Below are 20,927 nucleotides of genomic sequence, written 5' to 3' on the forward strand. Positions count from 1 at the left end.
GGAACGGGATAGTTTATTTATTCAGTGAGTCATTCTTTTAAAAAGCCACGCTAAATGCAGATTTTAGTATGACCGCACTACTAGCCCTCAGTTATATTATACATGGAATCCAATGAAATCGATGCAGCCACAGAACCTGACTGAACAGCAGCAATTTAACTGCCCCATCTTACACTGCTGTGTTGCGGCTTCAATCTAGAAACAGACTAATTTGGTGCATGTGCACTATGGCAGTGAGGCTGCTACAGTGTGTTCTGTGTATACGCTGTAATAGGATACTTTGATTTCCTGTCATATTTGGAGACATGGAGACTGAAGCTGAGGGGTCTATTCTAATGACTTTAGAGGGAGAAGCAGAAAAAAGACACATGAAAGGTTGCATAAGCTTTGAGTTTCATGGGGACGCTTACAGACATATTTCCAATTTCAGAGCACTTTGCTCTGTAATTGCCTGTGAGTGTATATGTTAGTGTGAACCTTGGGGCTCGCTGTAAGCTCTTCATCTGCCTTGACCTGCCATGCAGGTTTTGATCGAAGTCTTCTTCTGTGCTTTAAGGCTTTAACTTTCTCTGTCCTTATGCAGTTTTAAAGGTCTCTTTACGTCGAGCTGCTCATTTTTGCAGCAGTAGTACCTCGAGTGAACCTGCACCAAACCTTTTCCTGGGGAAATATGTTCATGTAAAATCATAGTTTGAAGAAGTTGTCATTTGGAATGTTCAATGTTATTAATACCATTAGTATCCCTTTTTCTAAAGCTTTGTAAAATAGGAGTTGCATGACTTGTATATTTTATGATATTTCCTAAAGTGATCATTTAAAGTGGATGAATAGGATCCTCGTACACAACAGAGCGCAACTGAGTGTTACTCAAAAATCTTTAGTTTGATGAGCTCGTTCAAAAACAACATGTGACTCATGTGTTGACCAAATCAGAATGAACGGTCTTAACATGACATTGGCTGTTGTAAATAAACAAAAGGTCACTGATTAACCTTTTTTTTTTCTTGGTGGATGATAGATAGCAGCAAGACATAAACTCCCTGTCTTTTGGAAGCACTGTGCATGTTCACGTGTTATTGAACGTACTGTCGGGCAACACAGGAAAAACAACTGAAGTAAAATGGGTAGGATTACCTTTACAGTATTATTAAGAACAGCAGAGTCTCTGTAAGACATCGATAGATAGACAATAAAACAAAGCTGCACTAAGTTGAACTAAGCTTTTCACACATTTTCTTCCTTTCTTTGATATTTTGTAAAATATATCACTCAAATTTACATCAAATACAAATCACTGTACTACTAAGGCTACACCTATTCTACCTCCTTAGAAGGTTAGTGAACTTTAAATACAATAATTTAATATCTCTTTAGAAACAACACTGACCGCAGAAAGGAAAAAAAAAGCAGAGTGATTTAATACAATTTAAGAATTCACAGTCAAACAAGTGGTTAAAAAGACATGAGACCGTAAGTTCTGGGAAGTGTTGGCGTCATCTGTGTGTGTGTGTGTGTGTGTGTGTGTGTGTGTGTGTGTGTGTGTTCATTTACGTCAGGTGAAGGTGTGTATGGGGGCAGGTCCGGGCAGTTGGGTGGGATTATGACGATGACATCACAGCAGGAGGCAGTTGAGAGGAAGCTAAAAATCCCAGAGTAGACTCACGGAGACAGTGCGAGTGTGTTGCATGACAGGAGGAGCGTGAAAGGATTTGTGTGAACTGTAGAGAAAAAACAAAACCAAACAAACAAACCGTATTTGAGCTCGTATGTGTTTGCTATGAAGTGTGTGTTTGAAGAAGGGAGAAAGAGGAAGCGATGCAGAGACCCAGCAGCTGTCATGTAAGTGTTTGTGTGTTTGGGGTGCAGGTGGTTGTGCTGACACGGCATCCTGTCAGGTTGCTGCCAGATGAAGGATCTTTCTGCCCTTTGCTGGTCGAGTTTTGAAACTCTCTGAGCTCGCTGTGGGGAATAAACTTCCTGATAAATCAGTTCATCCTCTGTTTGAGTCTGTCTGTCTGAAAAGAATGAAGCTGTTAAATCTGTCAGTGCTGCCTCTTTCCTGTCATGATACCTTAGCTTTGGAACTTTCTGTTTTGGGTGAACTTGTGTCATACTCTAGGATCTAAGGAGTGTCAAGTGTTTTAAGGCTAATTTGTGTTAGGCTAGATCAATAAAAAAAATCCCTTTGTTTAAAAAGCCTATTATATGAGACAATAGGCTCAGTTCTTACTGGCTGTACAAACCTTTTAGTTCAAGCTCCAATGTGTCCATAGATTATAAATTATAACAGTGTGAGATTTTCCTTCAAACAGAATGTGTTACATGTTACAAACTGTCATGATTAATATTGGTAGCAGAGGTTGGGGCAGTAGTGGAAGTATTGCTAAGTAATATAACAGAATACACAGCTTTAGTTTCTCCGTGACTGAAGTGTGACTCAGGTGTTGTTGTTTAGTTGTTGACGCTACACGACCTGTTACAGCAGTGACTCACCAAGAAATCTGAGAGGTTGCAAAATCATATAGAATAGGAAGACAATATATTGCTGCTGAAATATATTGTTGCTGTTGACAAGTCATTTTAAAGAGCGGTGACTTGTTGGGAAACTACCGTTACACTGAAGTCTAAGGTTTTCATGCCCTTTCAACCAGTGACATCAGTTTCCTTATTTTATATATTTGTACTTCCACTCTGCCATGTGTCTTTCTCTCAGATCCTATTTTATCCTCTATGGTTTGGGAGTCACAGATCATAGAGGTGTGTGCCACTGCTGCGTCTGATCCTTTGAGCTTTGACCTCATCACTGTTTGTTAGGGAATGAGGAGCTGTTGTGATTATGGTCATTCTTGAGGTTTGACATGTGAGATATATGTATGAAATTGCAAAATTGTAATGGTCTGGACACAATAATGATTCTATTCACATTTTTATTGCAGTTCTCCAGAGATCAGTTCATCCTCGACTGTCCTTCAGAGAAACTTCGCCGAGAGCTGGAGGAGGAACTGAAGATGAACTGTGAAGAGCCAAGAAGCCACGCATGGTACCATGGAGCAATACCCAGACAGGTAACACACATGTATGCACGCACACACACACACACACAAAAATCTGAGTCATGGGTGCCTCCCTTAAAAAGCCTAGTTAAAAACTTGTTGAACCAGATCACCTATTATTAGACTGCGATCCTGCACACACACACAGTGCTTACAGGAAGATTATAGCTTAAATAGCGGCCTCTTCAGCAGAGCTCGGTTTGCAACATTAGTTCAGTGTATAAAAAGACCTCTTTCTTTATAGTGCGTATATATGTGTGTGTGTTTGTGTGTGTGTGTGTGTGTGCACATGAGTGAAAAAGAGAGTGAGTGATTGTGTGTTCCTGTTACAGCCGGCTCTGAGATGTAATCATTTTTAATAAGCTGCTTCCTTTGGCTGAACCAAACTACCATTATATACTATACAAACACTTGCTTAATGAAAGTCTGTAACTGTGTGTCAAGAGTTTTGTGTGTGTGTGTGTGTGAGAAACATAGAGGGAGAAAAGAAGAAGAGTAAATGTAACAAGAGCAACGTTTTCATTTTGATTTTTGAATGAAATATTGTTGTACATGTGAATTATAATGTTTGGTATTTTTACCAAACCCAGTAATCGTTAATCAAATTGCTGCCAATTTTCAGTAGAGCAATCAATCGATAATGCAACTAATTATTTGAGCTAAATTAACACAAACTCAGAACATAACAAACATATCTTGGGCAAGGCTCTGCATATTTACTAAGTCTCGCAGATAACATGAGAAACAAAAACTTTTTTCCAACTAAAATGTTTCAGATTTTCTGACTTTTCCAGTGAAACACCCGATAGTTTTTCCAATGTGTCAAATAAATATTAAAACTAAACAATGTGACATGGGAACTTTGGTTAAACTGCTCCTGGCTTATTGAACGTGTAACAGGAGGCAGAGAGGAATCAAAAAGGAACAAAAAGTATCAGTGTAAATGTACATTAATTTAATTTTAGCTGCATAAATACTGTAATGGTAGTTGCTGGTTGAGGCAGACCAGCCAGCACTGACCTCATAAAGAGGGTAACAGTATTACAGCCTACCATCATCGGATTTAATTAAATGTTTGGACTATAAACAAACACTCTGTGCCTCTGTGTGTGTGTGCGTGTTTGCATACACATATGTAAGACTCTGTATTGTTTCAGGTTGCAGAAAACTTGGTGCAACGTGATGGAGACTTCTTGATCCGTGATTCACTGTCAATTCCAGGAAGTTACGTTCTGACCTGCCAATGGCGAAACGCCTCTCAGCACTTTAAAATCAACAAGAAGGTAAAAAGAAATATGGGCTCTTACAAAACCGACAAACACTTAGAGGTTTATACTCAACTAAAAGTCTTCTTTGTAGCTTTACTGAAAACAGCCCGTCATTTTTCCATCTTCTCTACAGTTCCCTAAACTATTGTAAAATAGGGTCTTTGCCTTTCTGTAGCTACAGACTGCGGTGTTGATTTTCAGTGGGGTCGGCAGGAGCAGCACACTTGTACATCAAATTTAATTTCAGAACAGTTCCATTCATCGGTGGTAAATGTAATTTTTTTTGTAACAGCTGTAGCTAGATTTGTGCCATGTCTCTTTTAGGTTGTGATGCTGAACGAAGCCTACTCCCGAGTCGAGTACCGACTGGAAAGAGAAGGATTCGACAGTGTCCCTGCACTTATAAGATACTATGTTGGAAACAGAAAACCTGTCTCACAGGTGGGTCTGGTGAATTTTTGTCTTTTTACCCACTGTTTTTATAAAAACTTTGTCAAACGTTCTTAGATACAGCTGATCTGTTGTGGTCAGTAAAGTATGGAAGTGTTAGTGTATAAGGAAAAATAAAAATATTATTCACCTTTGTAGCTGACGCTTATTTGTGTTTCTTCTTGAGGTGGTTGGAGCCATCATCTTCCAGCCAATAAACAGAGGGCTGCCTCTACGCTGTTTGGAAGAAAAGTATGGATTGTCCAGCAGTCATCGAGAGACACTTATGGTGCAAGAGCGACGCAGTCAAAAACGTCTGAGCCTGAACATTACGAACGGACACACACACGACAACACACCCAACGTGCACGGTGGCTCACACTGCCAGGACAACAGCATGGGCCGAGACAGCCAACTCAGGTTGGTACTCAACTATTCTGGAAGCTACAAAAACACGTTAATTAGCCAGTTGTAACTTCTGAACTGTAGTTTTCAAGTATTTCACATATTTGTATATGACAGCAACTAGATGAAAGCATCTGAACTGGAAAACTCACTGAAATCTACAGCTCCAGGCTGAATTATATAGAGGAATTTTAATTTATGAAGGACAGGAGTTTAAACTGTTCAGATAATGTATAAGTACTCCTAAAAGAAAAACTACAGGCAGCCAGTTGAAAATCTGTGATATTGCTCTTTAACTAAAGCATTTGAGTACTTATTTCACCTTTAACACCAAACCACCAATACTGAAGACTACTTAATATCTAAGTGGCTGAATAATGTGTGTGTTTGTTGTTTCTGTGGTCATTTATTAGGCATGTGTAATTCGTTAGGAGTGACAAATGTGGTCTTAAAGACTGTTGTACGTTTTAGCTTTGAGTGCCAAAAAGCCCATTACTGAAAGTGGGTGAGCTACAGACTAAATAACATGCTGCCTGCTATATTTAAATAATGGAGACCCACCTTTACTGAGACATTCTGTCTTTGTTTCTCTTTCTTTCACACACTCTGAAAGACCTAAAACAAAATAAATCCCTTCCAGCTTTTAAGCTTTTGACTAGTAGCCTCAGTGTGTTTACATTTGTCATCCAGGCCGTAGGTTTTATCTACATGACATGCTCCATGTGTATCATAAGTCATCTATAAATAAGGACAGAGATTATAACTTACTGTGCCTGTTTAAGAAACAGGTGTGTAATTTTACGCTGCATAAGAGTATGTGGAGCATAATGCATGGGATCCATATCTGGAGTCAAGAGACAGAGCAGGAGTGAGCAAAAGATAAATGTGTCCCAGAGTAGAACAGAACAAAAGGGGAAGTGGCTTCTTTGTCCTTCTGTTTATTATGTCTATTCACATTAGTTCTCCTTTCACTCAGGTTGAAGGATCGCTGTGGCAGCCAACCAGCCAGTCTCAATCAGGTGCAGGAGAGACGACGTCCACTCAAGGCACACCAATCAGAAAGCTTCCTACCTCTTGGTAAATAAGTTTGTCACATCATGTGGATGAAAACCCAGCAGAAAAACTGTAGCCAGGCTGCAACAAGTTTTTATTCTTCACAAAAATACTTGTCACTTTTTCTGTTATGCAAGATTTATAGCATGTTTCCCATCTCTGTAATGACAAGCTTGTGACTGTGGCTATTCATAATCTGAATCTGAATAAGGATCAGCTTTGTAGTACAAGTATGTTGACACATAGAAGAACTATGAGTCTGGTTTCCAGTAGTTCTCACGCACAGTTCCAAGAGCAGTTACAGTACAGTACAGTCACATACAGTACAAAGAAAAATGAAAATTAATTAAAGATTAAAAAAGATTACTACATGTAGCAGAGTGTATGTAAAGTAAGAAACATTAACATGTCTATTAATTATCTATTTAACTAATTTCCTTCATTTCTTTTCTTGCAATTTAAACTTATTTTCAATTCTCTCCATAACCACTTCTGGTTTTCTCCTACAGGTTCTAAACCACAGTCCCAACAGGCTCCAGATTCTCTGCTCCCCAACTCCAACCCCAAGTCTCCAGTGTTTCGGACAGGCAGTGAACCGGCGCTGAGCCCCTCTGTTCCACGGAGATCAGCAGAGCCTCTCGCAGGTCAGTAGATGTGAACAAAGATAACAACATGGTGTTTATTTGCTGCTTGGTAACTATGCATATACACCCATCAGCCACATTAAAAAACAGTAGGTCCCTACCAGAAGTGGACCAAAGAAGAACAACAGGGTCTCTGGTCTCTCTAAAGCTCACTGTGTGATCCCACAGAGCAGCTACTGTACTGTAACACAAATTGCTAAAAATAAAAACAATACTGGCTGATCGACAGCTGTCAGGACACATAGTGCATCACAGCTCGTTGTGTATGAAGGTTGTATCTGGGAAAACGTGCACAAATAAACATAGAAAGACAAAAGCTGAGATCTTAAAAATAAAATACATTTTTAAAAAGTACCAATAAATGCAGATGTGAAAAACTACAGGACGAAAAGACTTTCACTAATAATAATAATAAATCAGCCTGTTAAAGCTGTGGTATAACGTTAAAACTCAGTGCACACACTGATGGGTCACATATAAAATGAAGTAGCATTTTCCCAGACTTGAATCACCACACTCAGCTGTTATTTGTTCAGCATGTAAATGAATGAAGTGCAATAAAAAGGCCATCAGTCTGATTACCTAACTATTAATAAAACCGTTGTCCATGCCAAGTGCTGATAAAAACCCCCCGTGGGTCTGTTTCAGTGCCCCACGTGTAGGTGTAAATATCCTACTTATTTACTCTGAAAACTGTTTGCAACCAAACAGGAAATTAAATATAACTTCATGTTTTCATTCATACTGTTTTCAGTGTTTCTCTGATTCAAGGAAGTTAATAAAAGGCAGATTGTGGTTTGTACTGTTCTTGAGGAGAGATAAAGGTTTTATTATTATAAGTAGAAGCTTATTACGTTGATTAAATTAAACCAACATATAAATCTGAGTAAACTTATAAAGTCATCATGTTGCTGTTCTGTGTCTCCAGGTCAGGCCATCAGGGGCTCTGACAGCCAGCTGTGTCCTAAACCGCCCCCCAAACCCAGCAAGGTGCCGCTGGCTCGACTGCCTCGCTCTCCCTGCCTTCAGCCCCTGGTTCCCTCCTCCAGTTCCTTCAACCACACAGAATCCTCCTCCACCCCCCAGAACCTCGCTGCACCTCCTCTCGATTCCACGTGTGTGGAAACATCTATGTGGAGGAGTGAAGGTTCTTTTTCTTTTTTAGTTCTCAGTAGAAGCTTCGTGTTTAATAGTAGTGATTTCAGATTCTATCAGAATATTGATCGTTGTGCACTGACAACACATCTTTTCTTTGTTTCTTAAATAAACAATGTACAAAAGTTAAGGGATTATTATTAAGTACCATTTTAAAGATGGATGTTATTGTTTTTTCTACAGCCCCCACAGTCGCTCCTGTAACGCCAGTGAAGCCCCAGAAGTTTCACCGTCAGTTCCCTCCTGCAGACCCCCACAGCTCCTGCAGTTCTGAACTGGGTCAATATCCAGAGTCAGAGGTAATAACAGGACGGACTGACTGGCGGCAGCTGAGCTCTGCACACCTGACGTCCTGCAGCCCTCTGGAGTGGGAGGAACCAAATTCAACAAACTCCACCACAGACAACTTCGGACTTCAGCCGCCGTTCTGCAGCTACGGGGAGGAAGGGAGAGAGGAGGAGGGGGAGGAGAAGGAAGCAGGAGGAGGGCGAAGACTGGACCGAAGCTCCTACCATCACGCCATCGCCGCCTTAGAAAACACCAGCGAGGAAGAGGAGGATGATGGAGGGAGGGAGGAGGAAGACAAGAGGAGAGTAAAAGAGAGGAGCAGTTTCCAGCGACCCGTCATAGAGACGGAGTCGACGTTCAGACCAGCGGAGTTTGGATCTCGACTTCTGCCGCTGGAAAACAAACCGCTGGAAATGGTGGTTCTGAAGAGAGCGAAGGAACTGCTGCTCAGCCACAATCACCACAGCATAGCCAGACACCTGCTGATGGCCGACTGCCAGGTACACACACACACACCTTCCACATTTAAAGAGGTTATAATTTATTTATTTTTATGTTATAGAAAAATATCAAATGATCAGTGCCTCTAAAAATGGCAATGGACATTTTTAAATGTAACTTATAAATAAATGGGAACCAACACATTTACAGTGTCATTATCTTTATGTTAAATGTTAAAGTGTTTGGTTGTTTTAAAGATTTAAAATGTAATAATACAAAATGTGGATAATTAGATTTTAAAAATACAATTTTAGTTTTTTATGTTATGTATGATGAACATAAACATATGATGTACCTAAACATTTAACAGGGATGTTTTAATCCTATTAAATATATATAAAATAACTAAGAACAACCAGTAAGAAAACAGTTAGGTTTACAAAATGCATGATGTGGACCCAGCACCATGCTGTAGTATGTTGTAATTTATTGTTATAAAGGGTTTATAAGTTGATCAGTGGCTTAATTAATGGTTAAAATTACAAAATGTTTTCTAGATCAGTTGTAAATTATATTAAATAATTAATATAAGGTTCAACAATGAATAATCACAGCTTTCTGATTTTCTAATGAATCAATTCTGCAGTTAAAGATAAATAAGTTAAGCACACAGAGGAAAATAAAGTGTGATGTTGTAGGAGGATAAATAAATACTATGTATTACTAAATGATTTATTAATCATTAATGAAGCCTTATTAACAGGGATGTTACCAAACTGCACAGATGCAGGCAGATTTGAGGAAAACGTTTACAGGGTGCTAAAGTGAAACACACGTCCTCTGTGAGCTGCTGAAAATTAGATTTCTGTCCTGCAGCTGCTGCAATAAAATGGTCCTCAAGACAAAACACAAAGAATATGACTGTTTCCTGTTTTCACACCACTTGTAAACCTTTCCCTGACCTTCAGGTTGCGAGGATCCTCGGAGTGACTCCAGAGCTTAAAGTTCAGATGGGCGTGTCATCTGGTCTGGAGCTGGTGACGCTGCCACATGGTCGACAGCTGAGACTGGACCTGATGGAGAGGTACCGGTCACAAGTACATCGTACACACAGTAACACACACGATCACATGAATTAGAGCTGAGTTAGTAGCAAGCAACGAGTCGAGGCTTAAACTCACATAAACTATATAAACAAATAGTTTAAAATGTTTATTTTCTTTTTACCACTCTCATGTCTTTATGGTAAATGTAAAGCTACAGTAGGACCAGCAGGGGATTAGCATAGCTTAGCTTAAAGACAGGAAATGGAGGAGAACAACTATCCTAAGGCTAAAAGCTTGAAGACTGAGATGGAGCCAGGCTCGTGATTTCCTCCAGGATCTGGTCTTTATGCTAAGCTAACTAGTGTTTCTGCTGTAGCTTCTTCCTCTCACAGATATGAGAGTCAAGTTTAACTCTGGATACGTTTTGCTCCTCTGAAACAGAACAACAGAGAAAAATCACCCTTTTGTTAAACAGACACGTCTCAGCTTCTCACTCAGGCGGCAGTCAGGTGAGAACTGAGATGAGCTCAGTAGTGATTCACAGCTGCTGATTCATTGTCCAGTCTGATAAACATACGTCTGTAATGGAAAAAAAATGCTCCCTGCAGACACTGAAGGATCAGATTAGAAACAGAGTAGAACAAAACAGACCTGGACTTTGCACTGCCGTAGGCTGGTACTGAATCATCCTCCTCCATCTCTCAGACATCACACCATGGCGATAGGTGTTGCTGTGGATATTCTGGGATGTACGGGCAGCGTGGACGAGCGGGCGTCCACGTTAAATCGCATCATCCTCGTCGCGCTGGAGCTGAAGGACACGGTGGGCGACCTGTTTGCTTTCACAGCCCTGATGAAAGCTCTGGACCTGCCACAGGTAACTCAGAAGTATTTAAATACTGAATGTCAACAGTTCCCTGCTAGAAACGACCAAATCGTGAAATATAGCTGTTGCTACGAGGCGACTGGTCCAACTTTTTTATTGTATCTCTGGTGAGAAAAGTTTCTCTAAAAGTTCTTTACTCTTCCAGATCAGTCGTTTGGAGGAAACGTGGACGGCTCTACGGAGGAGCTACACGCAGACGGCCATCAGCTACGAGAAAACACTGAAGCCTTTCTACAAGAACCTGTATGAAGGCACAGGTACTCAGATATAAGATATTCACCTACAGGAAGAATCCGAATTAACTGCTTCATTACAGAGAGTCTTGGTTTCATAGAACTGTGGCTACCGAACAGTGACTTTCATAAATATCCCTTCACCTCCTCTAGCCTCTTCTCCTGCTGCGGTCTGTGTCCCTCTCCTGCTGCCCCTCCTCACTTTGATGGAGCGTCCATCGGTCTCACCTGAGGGTGCTGAGCTCTGGGAGACCAGTGACCAGGGCTGTGACATCATGCTGCGCCACCTGGAGGCCGCACGAGACATCGCACACAGCTCGGAGAGTTACACGGCGAACGCACAGAGGATCTTACAAGGTAGAAACAGAAAAAGTCCCAGTTGATGCAAACTGAGCACAAACAGAAGAAGTTAATGACGTGACTTTGTTTTTAGGTTTTCAGTGTGATGAAGACCTGCTGGAGGTTTTTAAGACGGACTTCCAGCTGCGGCTGCTGTGGGGAAGCCGCGGAGCTTCGGTCAACCAATCAGATCGCTACAACAAATTCAACCTCATCCTCACAGCGTTGTCACGGAAACTGGAGCCCCTGCCCAAAACACAAACCGCAATGTGACTTCATCCGAGCGACAACACACACACACACACACCGAGTTCAGAGACCGGAGCAGAGAACAGCTGTGATGAAGGGAAACGGACGAAGAGTCGAACTGTTCACACACAAACTACACAACGTCCTCTGTCCCTAAAGCTTTTTAACATTAAATAAATGGAGGAAAGCTCAGATCTGTCTTCAGGATAAACAATAGATGAAGATGTGTAGAAAATTATACAGACGGTCTAAAATGGAAAGGTTTAAAAAATAACAATAACTTTTACACCTAAAGCTGACAAAGCAGCTCACACTAGAAACAACAAACAAGCCTCCAGAGTTCAGCAATAAGACCAACGACACCTCTCTCTAGGGAACACGTAAACCTGAAGCCAGAAAACTGACCAACATGATGTTTACTCACCTTGGTTCTGCTGAGATGAGTCGACACAGCAGCCACAGCCACCAAGTAAAAAAACAGCTTAATTAGCACTAAAAAGAAAAGTGACTGTATTTAAAGGGAGCGAGTGATTTCTAACAAAAGGCGGAGCAGGGGAGACCTGGGAAAGGGAAACCTGCAGAACAAATGTGCCGTTTTAAACGTAACAGGCTCCTGCTTTGCGGTTTTTACAAACATAAACTGTCTCTTTAATTCGTGGTAGAACTTTTTCCACAGAGGACGGTCTGTGTTTGTGCCGTCTAGATTTTCCCCTTGATCCTTAAAATCACCTGAAAGGTTTGTTACTGGTTTAACAAGCAGGAAAAAAAGTGTTTGTGTTCTACTGATGTCTCATGTTATTTCTTTAAATCAGCAGCTGGTGAAGATGGACAGTCGACGGTTTCAGTGCATTTACACACGAGCACAGTTTGTACAGATACACAGAATCATTTCACAGGAAAATAAAACTTCATGAAACCACAGGAACCCATAACTCACGCAGCAGGAGTGAGACTAAAGCTGTAAATATTTGAAGCGTTAACATGTTAATAATAGACTGTACATATTTTCTGTGGAAGACTGTACAAATAAAATGAATTTTAATGTTTATATTATTCCATCACTGCTCTTTTTTCCTCTCAGGTAAATTCTAATCTCAGTTCCTGCTTTATTGGCACAAAGTCACTGAAACGCATCAACTTTTCATTGTTGCTTATTTTATTAGAACAATATCTTGAAAGAAGAAAGAAAAAACATTTTGTTCACAAAGTGACAACATTCATGGAAAAAAGATGTGCACGACAATAATGGAAAGAGAAGAGAAGTACTGCCATTGGTTATTACAACATATACAACATGATTTACATGGATTCAACATAACATCCTGCAAAAACACCTTGTACCAGCTGTTTGTTTAGTTATTGGATACTGATTTAAAACGACGGTTTATCGAGACCCTGTAGTTAAACAGCTGGAAACATCTGCACACTGTTAGGACAGTTTTCACAGGACGAGTTTAAGAAAAGAGGAATGTAGAGATGGACACGTCTGGTCTTTATCACAGTAGCTTGGCAAATTTCAAAACAAATTACTGCAGTTTCTGTCATTTACCATTTAAAAGCTGATCTCTCTTGTATCTTTGCATAATATTCAGAATTGCAGCACAGCGGCCGTAAGAACACGCAGCTCACAGTTTTCTGTTAAAGTAAAAACGTTTCCTGCTTTTAAAGCCGTTTTCTCACAGATGCCTTTTGTATTCTTGATCCAGCAGCTCTGAATCACTGTAAATTAAAAACTTTTTGGAAATCAATTAGCTGCAGAAATGACTATGACTGTGTTACCGCAGGAACAAATGAATAATATGTAGAAATACGGGACACATCTGATTTTAAAACCTGGTTTTCACAAAAGGTCCAAACATCAGTTTAGAGACTGAAGCTTGTTCCTGTTCTGAAAAACCTCAACAGAAAATATCAGTGGAAAAGCTTTCATCACCGAGGAGCTGACAGATGTGAAGGATGGAATCACATTCAGTGTCTCTCTGGTCCCTCAAACCTTTCAGTACGTGCAAATAACTACTGAAAGAACATGAGCTTCATCGTTCGAATCACTTCACAGCTGCATTAAAGACTAATTACAACTCAAGTGTAGCGACCTGCTGTTCAGATGATCTGCATCTAAGAAGAAACATGAAGGACATTTTCGTCTTAAACATCAAAAAGAAGCCAAACTTTACATTAAATGTGTGATTTTGTACGTCCATTAAACAGTGAGTGGTTAAAAAAACTAAAACGAATGAATCCAAGTTGCTCATCAAGAGTATAAAAACCATTCAACAAGAGAAAATGACTAGAGTAGTTTTTTTGTTTCTCGCTGCCGCACAGTGGTCATTCATAAAGTTCACACGTCTCTCAGCAGACAAACATTCATTCATTCATTTATTAACTCGTTCATTTCATTAGATTCAAATGCTGTAGGACTTCAGGGCAAAGTGCATCGGTTCAATTCAAACCTAGTTGTCAACCAAACAAGCCTAAAAACAATCACCATGGAAACACATTCAGTATCACATAAGAAATGTTAATATGTACAAATTATTTAATAGTAAAAATGTCACGTATGTATCACACACTTGCACGTTAACGAGTATAAAAAGCCAATGAACACGTTTTTGACCTGTTTGACTTTCCATACGGTGCATACGCGTTGTTTGACGTGTGTGACGTCACATTCACAAATACAAGTGATTAAATGAGAAAAACATGTCATGGAGATGCAGTTGAACGCTCCCCACCTCCCCCTATGGAGGCAAAGAGGCGAGCCCAGGTGGCTGATGGGAGATGTAGTCAGGCAGAAGAGCAGACACATCCAGATATGTACTGTATATATAAGGGGGAAACAACCCCCCCCCCCACAGTAAAAACAACGTGAAGTTTTAAGGCAGAGTCTTGACTGCAACAACACCAGCGCTCCTCTTTTTGGTGTTAGAAGTGGCCCAGTCCAGCGTGAGCTGAGCAGTGGTTTGGTGAAGAAAGGCTGCTGTCTGCTGGTCGGCTGGTGGAATTACACCCCACGAGGACGTGAAGAGGGAAAGGTGGAAAAAGAAAGAGAGACAGACAGAGGAGGAGGAGAGGAAGGAAAGAGAGGTCCTGTTTTGACCTGATAGTCCTGCTATCTGCCCAGTGAGTAGCTCTTACTTTACCCTACTGCTGTTTGGGAAGCATTGTACAAACATAAATAAAATCATAGTCGTGCACGAAGTTCATCATAACAATACGATACAGCATTCAAAACACAACACAGCCGAGGTGGCAAACACACACACACACGCACAGTTGTTGTTAAAGTCCGGGATGAGACACTGGATCACGTCTGGGAGACAATAATGACACGTTAAAAACATGCTGTAATGAGGGATGTAATGAAGGCAGGCATGAGGAGCAGAGTGGCTCAGGCAGGCAGACATCACCAACAGAGCACAGATAATGATGAAGATGACCAGTGGATCAGTGCACTGCTAACGTTAGTAAAACCAAATACTGCGAGCTGCAAGCATCACTGACCCTTAAAGGGGATCAATCCTGATAGTCTGAGTCTGAAACCAGCTGAAGGAGCAAAGGTTACGATGTTACATCAGTCAAAAGCACGGAAATGATGTTAAAGCGGAGTGAATCAGGCGAGGAGATGCTCCTGTCTCTTAATAAAGGATAAATATAAACTAAATCAGAAAGGAAAACCTGCTTTTCAAGGACACACCCCAGTCGGTGAGGTCACAAAGCTGCAGGCGTCTCTACTGGATCTGATCAAAGGGTAAAAAAACCAATTTGCTGCTTGTGGTTCATAAACGCAGCAGCAGCAGTTTATCGTTTAGCAGAGGAGACAAAGTGTGATTTGATTTGACAGTTTATTAGGCACAGCTATACAAACTTTAGACTTTGTTATTTTGAATGGTGCAGTAGTTGAACCTCTATCACCAACATTATAATTCATATATTTCAGTCTCGATAAATAAGTATCCAGATGTTACAGTTCACCCAGCTGTTGGTCAGTTTGTCTGTAGTTACTATTATCTGACCACAGTAAAGTGTCCGTCACCTAATCTGCCCTGTTTTATATAGAAATGCTGCTAGCTGTGCCTAATAAACTCTACGTACGTTTAGCTGAAGCTGAAGTTTTCACTTCCATGTTTGGGATCCTACAGCTTCGTGACCGCCTCTCTCTACCCATAATCCTTCCTTCTTCCTCCAATAACCCAGAATGCTTTGCTGATCATGGATATGTGAGCATGCAGACATGCAAACCTGCCTCCCAGCCCACTTGACCTCCCTTTCCCTCTCTCCCTCTCTCTTTCTTGGTCACCCCCACCACCAATAATCAGCAATCAGCGTGAGCCCTCCACCAGCCAATCAAATCGCCCGGCCACCCTGCAGCCCTCAGGAACCTGCAGTCACAGGAGGAGAGAACCAGTTACTAAAACAAGAAGACACAGAGGGAGCACCCATCCATCCACGGCAGACACAGTAAGTCCTGTAGCCGTATATTCATCACAAACATGAATATTCATAAACTGCTTATGAAGACAAACCTTTCGTCTCCAATACAGAATAAATTATTACAAACACTCGTTCTTTACAGTGACAGCAGGTTGAAAATGATCCAACATCCCGTGGTAACAACAGCTGCAGGTTCATCACCTTTTGTTTGGTAGTTACTGTATTACAACATGTTGGCAGCAGTAATAATAATAATAATAATAATAATAATAATAATAATAATAATAATAATAATAATAATAATAATAATAATAATAATCTCAGGAAAGGCTTTGGTAATGAACTGAAACAGAACCATTTTTAATGAGTCACATAAAACCGTTAAGAACCACATGCGTGTTACAATCCAGACATGATCTGTCAGTGAGAATAATCTCTGAACTGAAACCGTCTTCAAACTGAACTTTGACACTTCCTTTTTTTTTTTATTTCAGGTTTTTGTTTTAAAGAACAACACTGATGATGATCTAACACCACCGTTCTCTTAATAAAACTCTGAGTTTGTTCTTTTCCTCCTTTTCAACAGTGTGATGAGAAGTTTAAAGTTTAAACCAGACAAACCTCTGTAAATGTGGACAGACACAAAAAACAAACCATCTCTCCCTTCAAAGGATGTCGACACACGAACAGAAAGCTTAAAATTATAGTTTTAAATTTCTCCAGTTCTAAATTTGGCTACAAATACAAATAAAAATAAAGTGTTTCTGATATATTACATAAAACAATCAAATACTTTGATCGATAAAACGTGGTGCAGCCTTAACAGCCGGCTCAACACAGCAGAGGAGACATGTTCATACACGCAGACACAGAAAAGCCTCGTACGACACACACATCACTCAAACACAAACACACAGGTCTGAAACAGACACTCACCTCTCAAACATCAGTCCCACAGACATGAGAGCAGGATGAGGATGAATGATTAATAAACAGACACACAAGTAAAGACGAGGGATGAAAAGGAGAAGAGGTGAACGTCCATGCAGGTCTGCGTCCTCTGTAGGGTCACGTTGATAAACAGGAAGCACAGACGAGGACTATGACAGACACGTGAAGGAGAGGACAGAGGACAGTGTAGCTTCAGATGTAGGTGACAGCACCTTTGCAGTTTTTCTCCATGGTGATTTCTACGTAGGAGGTGGGAACATATCCCTCCTCGCCACTCTGCTTCCTCGCCCTCGTCCAGCCGTCGCCTTTATCCTCCTCGATGATGTACAACACCTGGAAGCAACAGTAAAGGACAGAAGAACTTTAAATTAGTGCGATTCATTTGTAGATAAGGGTTAATTAAGATTACTTTAATGACTAATGAGGAGACTGAGAGCAGCGTCCCAACTATAGGCTAACTAATAAATCACAGACAGTACAGTATATGAAGCTAGGACACACTTAGCTTAGCATAAAGGCTTGAAACAGGAAAGCATCAGCATGTATTCTGGGCATTAAAAACTTCTTTTTCATGTGTTTTATGATCTTTTCATCCAGCTCAAATGCATTTTTCAACATGTCAAATCAATCATAAGGTTTGGTTTGAATGAGGCGATAACAAAAGGACCTTTACCTCGTCTTCTGCCATCACCAGCGTTCCCTCGTTCTGACCTGTAACTCAAACAAGTCACAGTGAGATCAGGAGCTCAGCCTCACACATATGTAACATATGTTCTTATGGTCACTGAAGGTCCTAAAGGTCTGAGTCCAACTAACCATGTTGCTTACAACATCATCATCATCATCATCATCATCATCATCATCATCATCATCATAATGTTAAAAACATTAAAAACATGATGTTTCACAGAACAGTGTGCAGCTTTCTACACAAGATAGAGACACGTGACACTTTGTGTTGTTGTCTTTACCGTCAAAGGAGTACAGAGCTTTGCAGTGTCCAATGACGGGCAGCGGGTCGTCGTCATCGAACTCGTCATCAAACTCGTGCGGGTCGGGGTTTGGCTGTCCGGGCTTTGGAGGACCGGTGCGGTGATGAGGTGTGTGATGCTCCTGATTGGTGTCGTCTGTGTAACTGCCCTCAGGGCTGATGGGAAACAGGAAGCAGGGGTGAACTTATTAACATACAGCATAGACCCAACATACAGGAGACGATTCCCCTGAAGACGTCGTATCTTAGCAGGACTATTAGAGGGGAACCAGAGTTTAAAGACGTACTTTAAAAATCTAATAATACCAGCAGGACAAAGGTCACAGAGCAGGTAAATCCATTACATCACAACACGATCTACTGTCAATAACTGAATAGATATTACACGTTTTCAGTAAACAGGTTCACCTCTCTCTGCCTTGAGGAGTGTGATGGTGGTTGTCAGCGCTGTGTCTTCTGTCGCCTCTGGAGCTCTGCTTTCCCTCCACCTCGGATAACCAAGTCTGACGAAGAGAGACAGAGAAAAGGGGGGTGAGATCTCTGCTAATATTACAAGCTGTGTACTTCACCCTCCACATGTATTTGCACAGTTGACCTGGAGGTGGTGCTATCACCATCTCTCAGTAGTCATATGTTTTTAGCCATCTCACTTCACCTCATTTTTGTGGATTTCCGAGCGCAGCTTCTCCATGTTACAGATGGTTTCTGATATTTTGGGCTGCAGGCTGCTGGGGTCTCCCATCTGAGGATTCTTCTCATACACATCCTTCATCTTGTTCAGAGCATCTCTGAAAAACACACAAACGTGTGTTTGAGCTGATGCAGTTTCATGTTGCAGCTACATTATTCTATTAGTTACTACTGCAGCTTTCAAGAGAAGAGGTTTGTAGGCTCCAAAAGTGGACAACATAAGGGGATGATCAGTAACCGTCTTACCTTTGATCCATCTCTTTCTGCAACTCTCTGCTCAGTTCGTCGATTCTTTGCTGCAGCCGCTTCCTCCTCTGTTCAGGTGGTAAGTGACTGTAGTCCTCCAGAGATGGAGCCTAGTGGAGAGAAAGAGCGTTAGACATTAAGTCGAGTCAATAAATCAACTTTGAATCAATTCAAACCAACTCATGAAGTCTTCTTTGAGAGAATAACTAAGAAAAATACTGTTTCATCTTTATTACATAGACAGATGTATACTGTTTCCTTTAGGTGAGTCCAGTGTGTTAAAATGCTAAATTATTTCCATTTGACACTTTTCTTTAATTAACCAGCAGTGAACCTCAAACACATTAAATAAATCTGGAAGCAGACAAAGATGTGTCAGTGTTTTTAATCTTATCACAGTCTTCCTCAGCAGATTAACTGTGCTACGTCTGTATTGTGAGCATTTTAAGGAATTTGCTTTCTAAGAAATAGCTGCTGAAGTTATTTATTCATTGCTCTTTAAATCCTGTTAAGCTAAACTCTGCACAGCAAGTAACATTAAAATTATTAACAATGCTGATATAAACTTGCATTCTTCTTTTAATATGGGTTTACTACAGACAACAACTGGGAAAAGATCACTAGCTACTGCAACTACAGGGATTTGTCGTCCAACTGGAAACTAGAGGGAATCCTACAAACTGCAGACACACTTTATGGACTTTATCTTCCTGTGAACACTTCATACACACAGTTGATCACTTACCATCTTTACCGACCACTGATGCATTTTACATATAGTAAAAAGAGACGACATGCGAAGCTAGTTAGTGGTCAGTTTGTCACACACACAGTCCAACAACAAGCCAGTTGGGCAGCATGAAAACCAGTCAGATCAACGCGGGCGCCCAGTTTTAAATTCACACATTAGGCCATTAGTGTGAACATCCTCCAATACAGTTTATGAATGAACATGAACTAATGAATATTTGCACCAGCCTCCCAGTGTGCTGCGATTCACTTCAGACTTTGTTGCTGCTTTGATCAACACCCACAGAGGTGTTCTTAGAAGAACCGAAGCATCTACAAGTACAGGAGACGCCGCTGCCTTTCTTTCTACGTGTGATATTACGAGACATTTCATGAAAGTCAAATTATTCTGTGTTTGTTTTTTTGGCTGATTAAAGAACCTTCTTTGAACAACAACCATCTCAGGCAACAAATGCTTTCTAGTGTGTTTTTTATTAAATCACATTTCTAAAAGGTGTCCTGTTCAGTTCTGGACCAGTAGCTCTCTGTAGGAGCAATGTTTATACAAGTGCATCCCACTTTGGTTTGTATCAGCACATGAACCACGTCGACCACAGGATAAAGTGGAACGTCTAGAGGTGACATGCTGTCCATGAAGGTTTTTAGAAGCCAAGTTTTATCAAGATTAAGTTATTTCAAGCACAGCGTTTAGGCACAAAAAAGCAGTTCAGATTCCTGCTGCTGATTTGATGCTTTTACACTTAGCAACACATGATGGCACCAACTTAACATAAATACGCAAAACAATGCTAAGCAAAGAAAACTGCAAGCTGGCAAACGAGGGAAACAACATAGGACTTTAAATATCAGCTGCACATTATTTGATCTTTCATTACAACTTTGTTGATCATGTTCATGTTATTATTCGTGTTACTTGGCTTCTATAGGCGTTTGCAAATCTGACTTTCAACATCTTAAATACATCTCTCTGAATATGATCATTTTCTTTAAGCAGTTTGATTTATTTCAGCAACTGAAGCAACTGTTGATCAGTCAGTTCATCTGTCTGTTGTTTTGAGGAGGACTTGACAGATTAAACCAGACAGAATAGATGGTTCTCACAAATCTGAGAAGAGCAAAAGCGACTGAAAGTGTTGGCTCAACGCTGAGGACGGGGGTTATTTATAGAGAGATCTGCTTCACGACACAATGACACTGTTAAAAGAGCCGACAACACACACACACACACACCACTGCAAACTGAGGCCAGACCAACATCAGAGTAACACACCTGATGTTGGTAACACTTTAAACCAACTAGGATGAAAGCACGAAGTCAAAGACTCCTCCAAACCCCTTTACATACACATACACCATCAATCACCAAGGATCCCCCATCA

At 40.7% G+C, this 20,927-nt stretch overlaps 2 protein-coding genes across 5 annotated transcripts in view; one reads left to right on the forward strand and one right to left on the reverse strand.

Annotated features, from left to right (window-relative positions):
* The window catches only part of bcar3 (BCAR3 adaptor protein, NSP family member), a 58,026-nt gene extending 45,489 nt beyond the window's left edge, over positions 1–12,537 (forward strand). For 2 of the 3 annotated variants that reach the window (XM_026346476.1, XM_026346477.1), the window contains 13 exons: positions 2,937–3,065; positions 4,211–4,336; positions 4,646–4,762; positions 4,938–5,170; positions 6,132–6,232; positions 6,718–6,852; positions 7,781–7,999; positions 8,191–8,795; positions 9,705–9,820; positions 10,488–10,659; positions 10,814–10,925; positions 11,055–11,258; positions 11,335–12,537. In XM_026346476.1, the coding sequence (XP_026202261.1) occupies positions 2,937–3,065; positions 4,211–4,336; positions 4,646–4,762; positions 4,938–5,170; positions 6,132–6,232; positions 6,718–6,852; positions 7,781–7,999; positions 8,191–8,795; positions 9,705–9,820; positions 10,488–10,659; positions 10,814–10,925; positions 11,055–11,258; positions 11,335–11,513 (2,448 nt within the window). In that variant the 3' untranslated portion in view covers positions 11,514–12,537. The remainder of the gene's footprint in view (positions 1–2,936; positions 3,066–4,210; positions 4,337–4,645; positions 4,763–4,937; positions 5,171–6,131; positions 6,233–6,717; positions 6,853–7,780; positions 8,000–8,190; positions 8,796–9,704; positions 9,821–10,487; positions 10,660–10,813; positions 10,926–11,054; positions 11,259–11,334) is intronic. The other variant, XM_026346478.1, reaches the window with a different exon arrangement.
* Positions 12,538–12,624: 87 nt separating this feature from the next.
* fnbp1l (formin binding protein 1-like) overlaps positions 12,625–20,927 on the reverse strand; it is a 37,016-nt gene continuing 28,713 nt past the window's right edge. Inside the window, exons 10-16 of one of the 2 annotated variants that reach the window (XM_026346480.1) lie at positions 18,799–18,908; positions 18,518–18,650; positions 18,271–18,365; positions 17,843–18,018; positions 17,545–17,582; positions 17,084–17,204; positions 12,625–15,868 (exon numbers count right to left, since the gene is read on the reverse strand). In XM_026346480.1, the coding sequence (XP_026202265.1) occupies positions 15,861–15,868; positions 17,084–17,204; positions 17,545–17,582; positions 17,843–18,018; positions 18,271–18,365; positions 18,518–18,650; positions 18,799–18,908 (681 nt within the window). In that variant the 3' untranslated portion in view covers positions 12,625–15,860. Of the gene's footprint in view, positions 17,205–17,544; positions 17,583–17,842; positions 18,019–18,270; positions 18,366–18,517; positions 18,651–18,798; positions 18,909–20,927 lie in introns of both variants that reach the window. The other variant, XM_026346479.1, reaches the window with a different exon arrangement.

This window comes from Anabas testudineus, chromosome 4, assembly GCF_900324465.2.
Source record: "Anabas testudineus chromosome 4, fAnaTes1.2, whole genome shotgun sequence".
Lineage (NCBI taxonomy): Eukaryota > Metazoa > Chordata > Actinopteri > Anabantiformes > Anabantidae > Anabas > Anabas testudineus.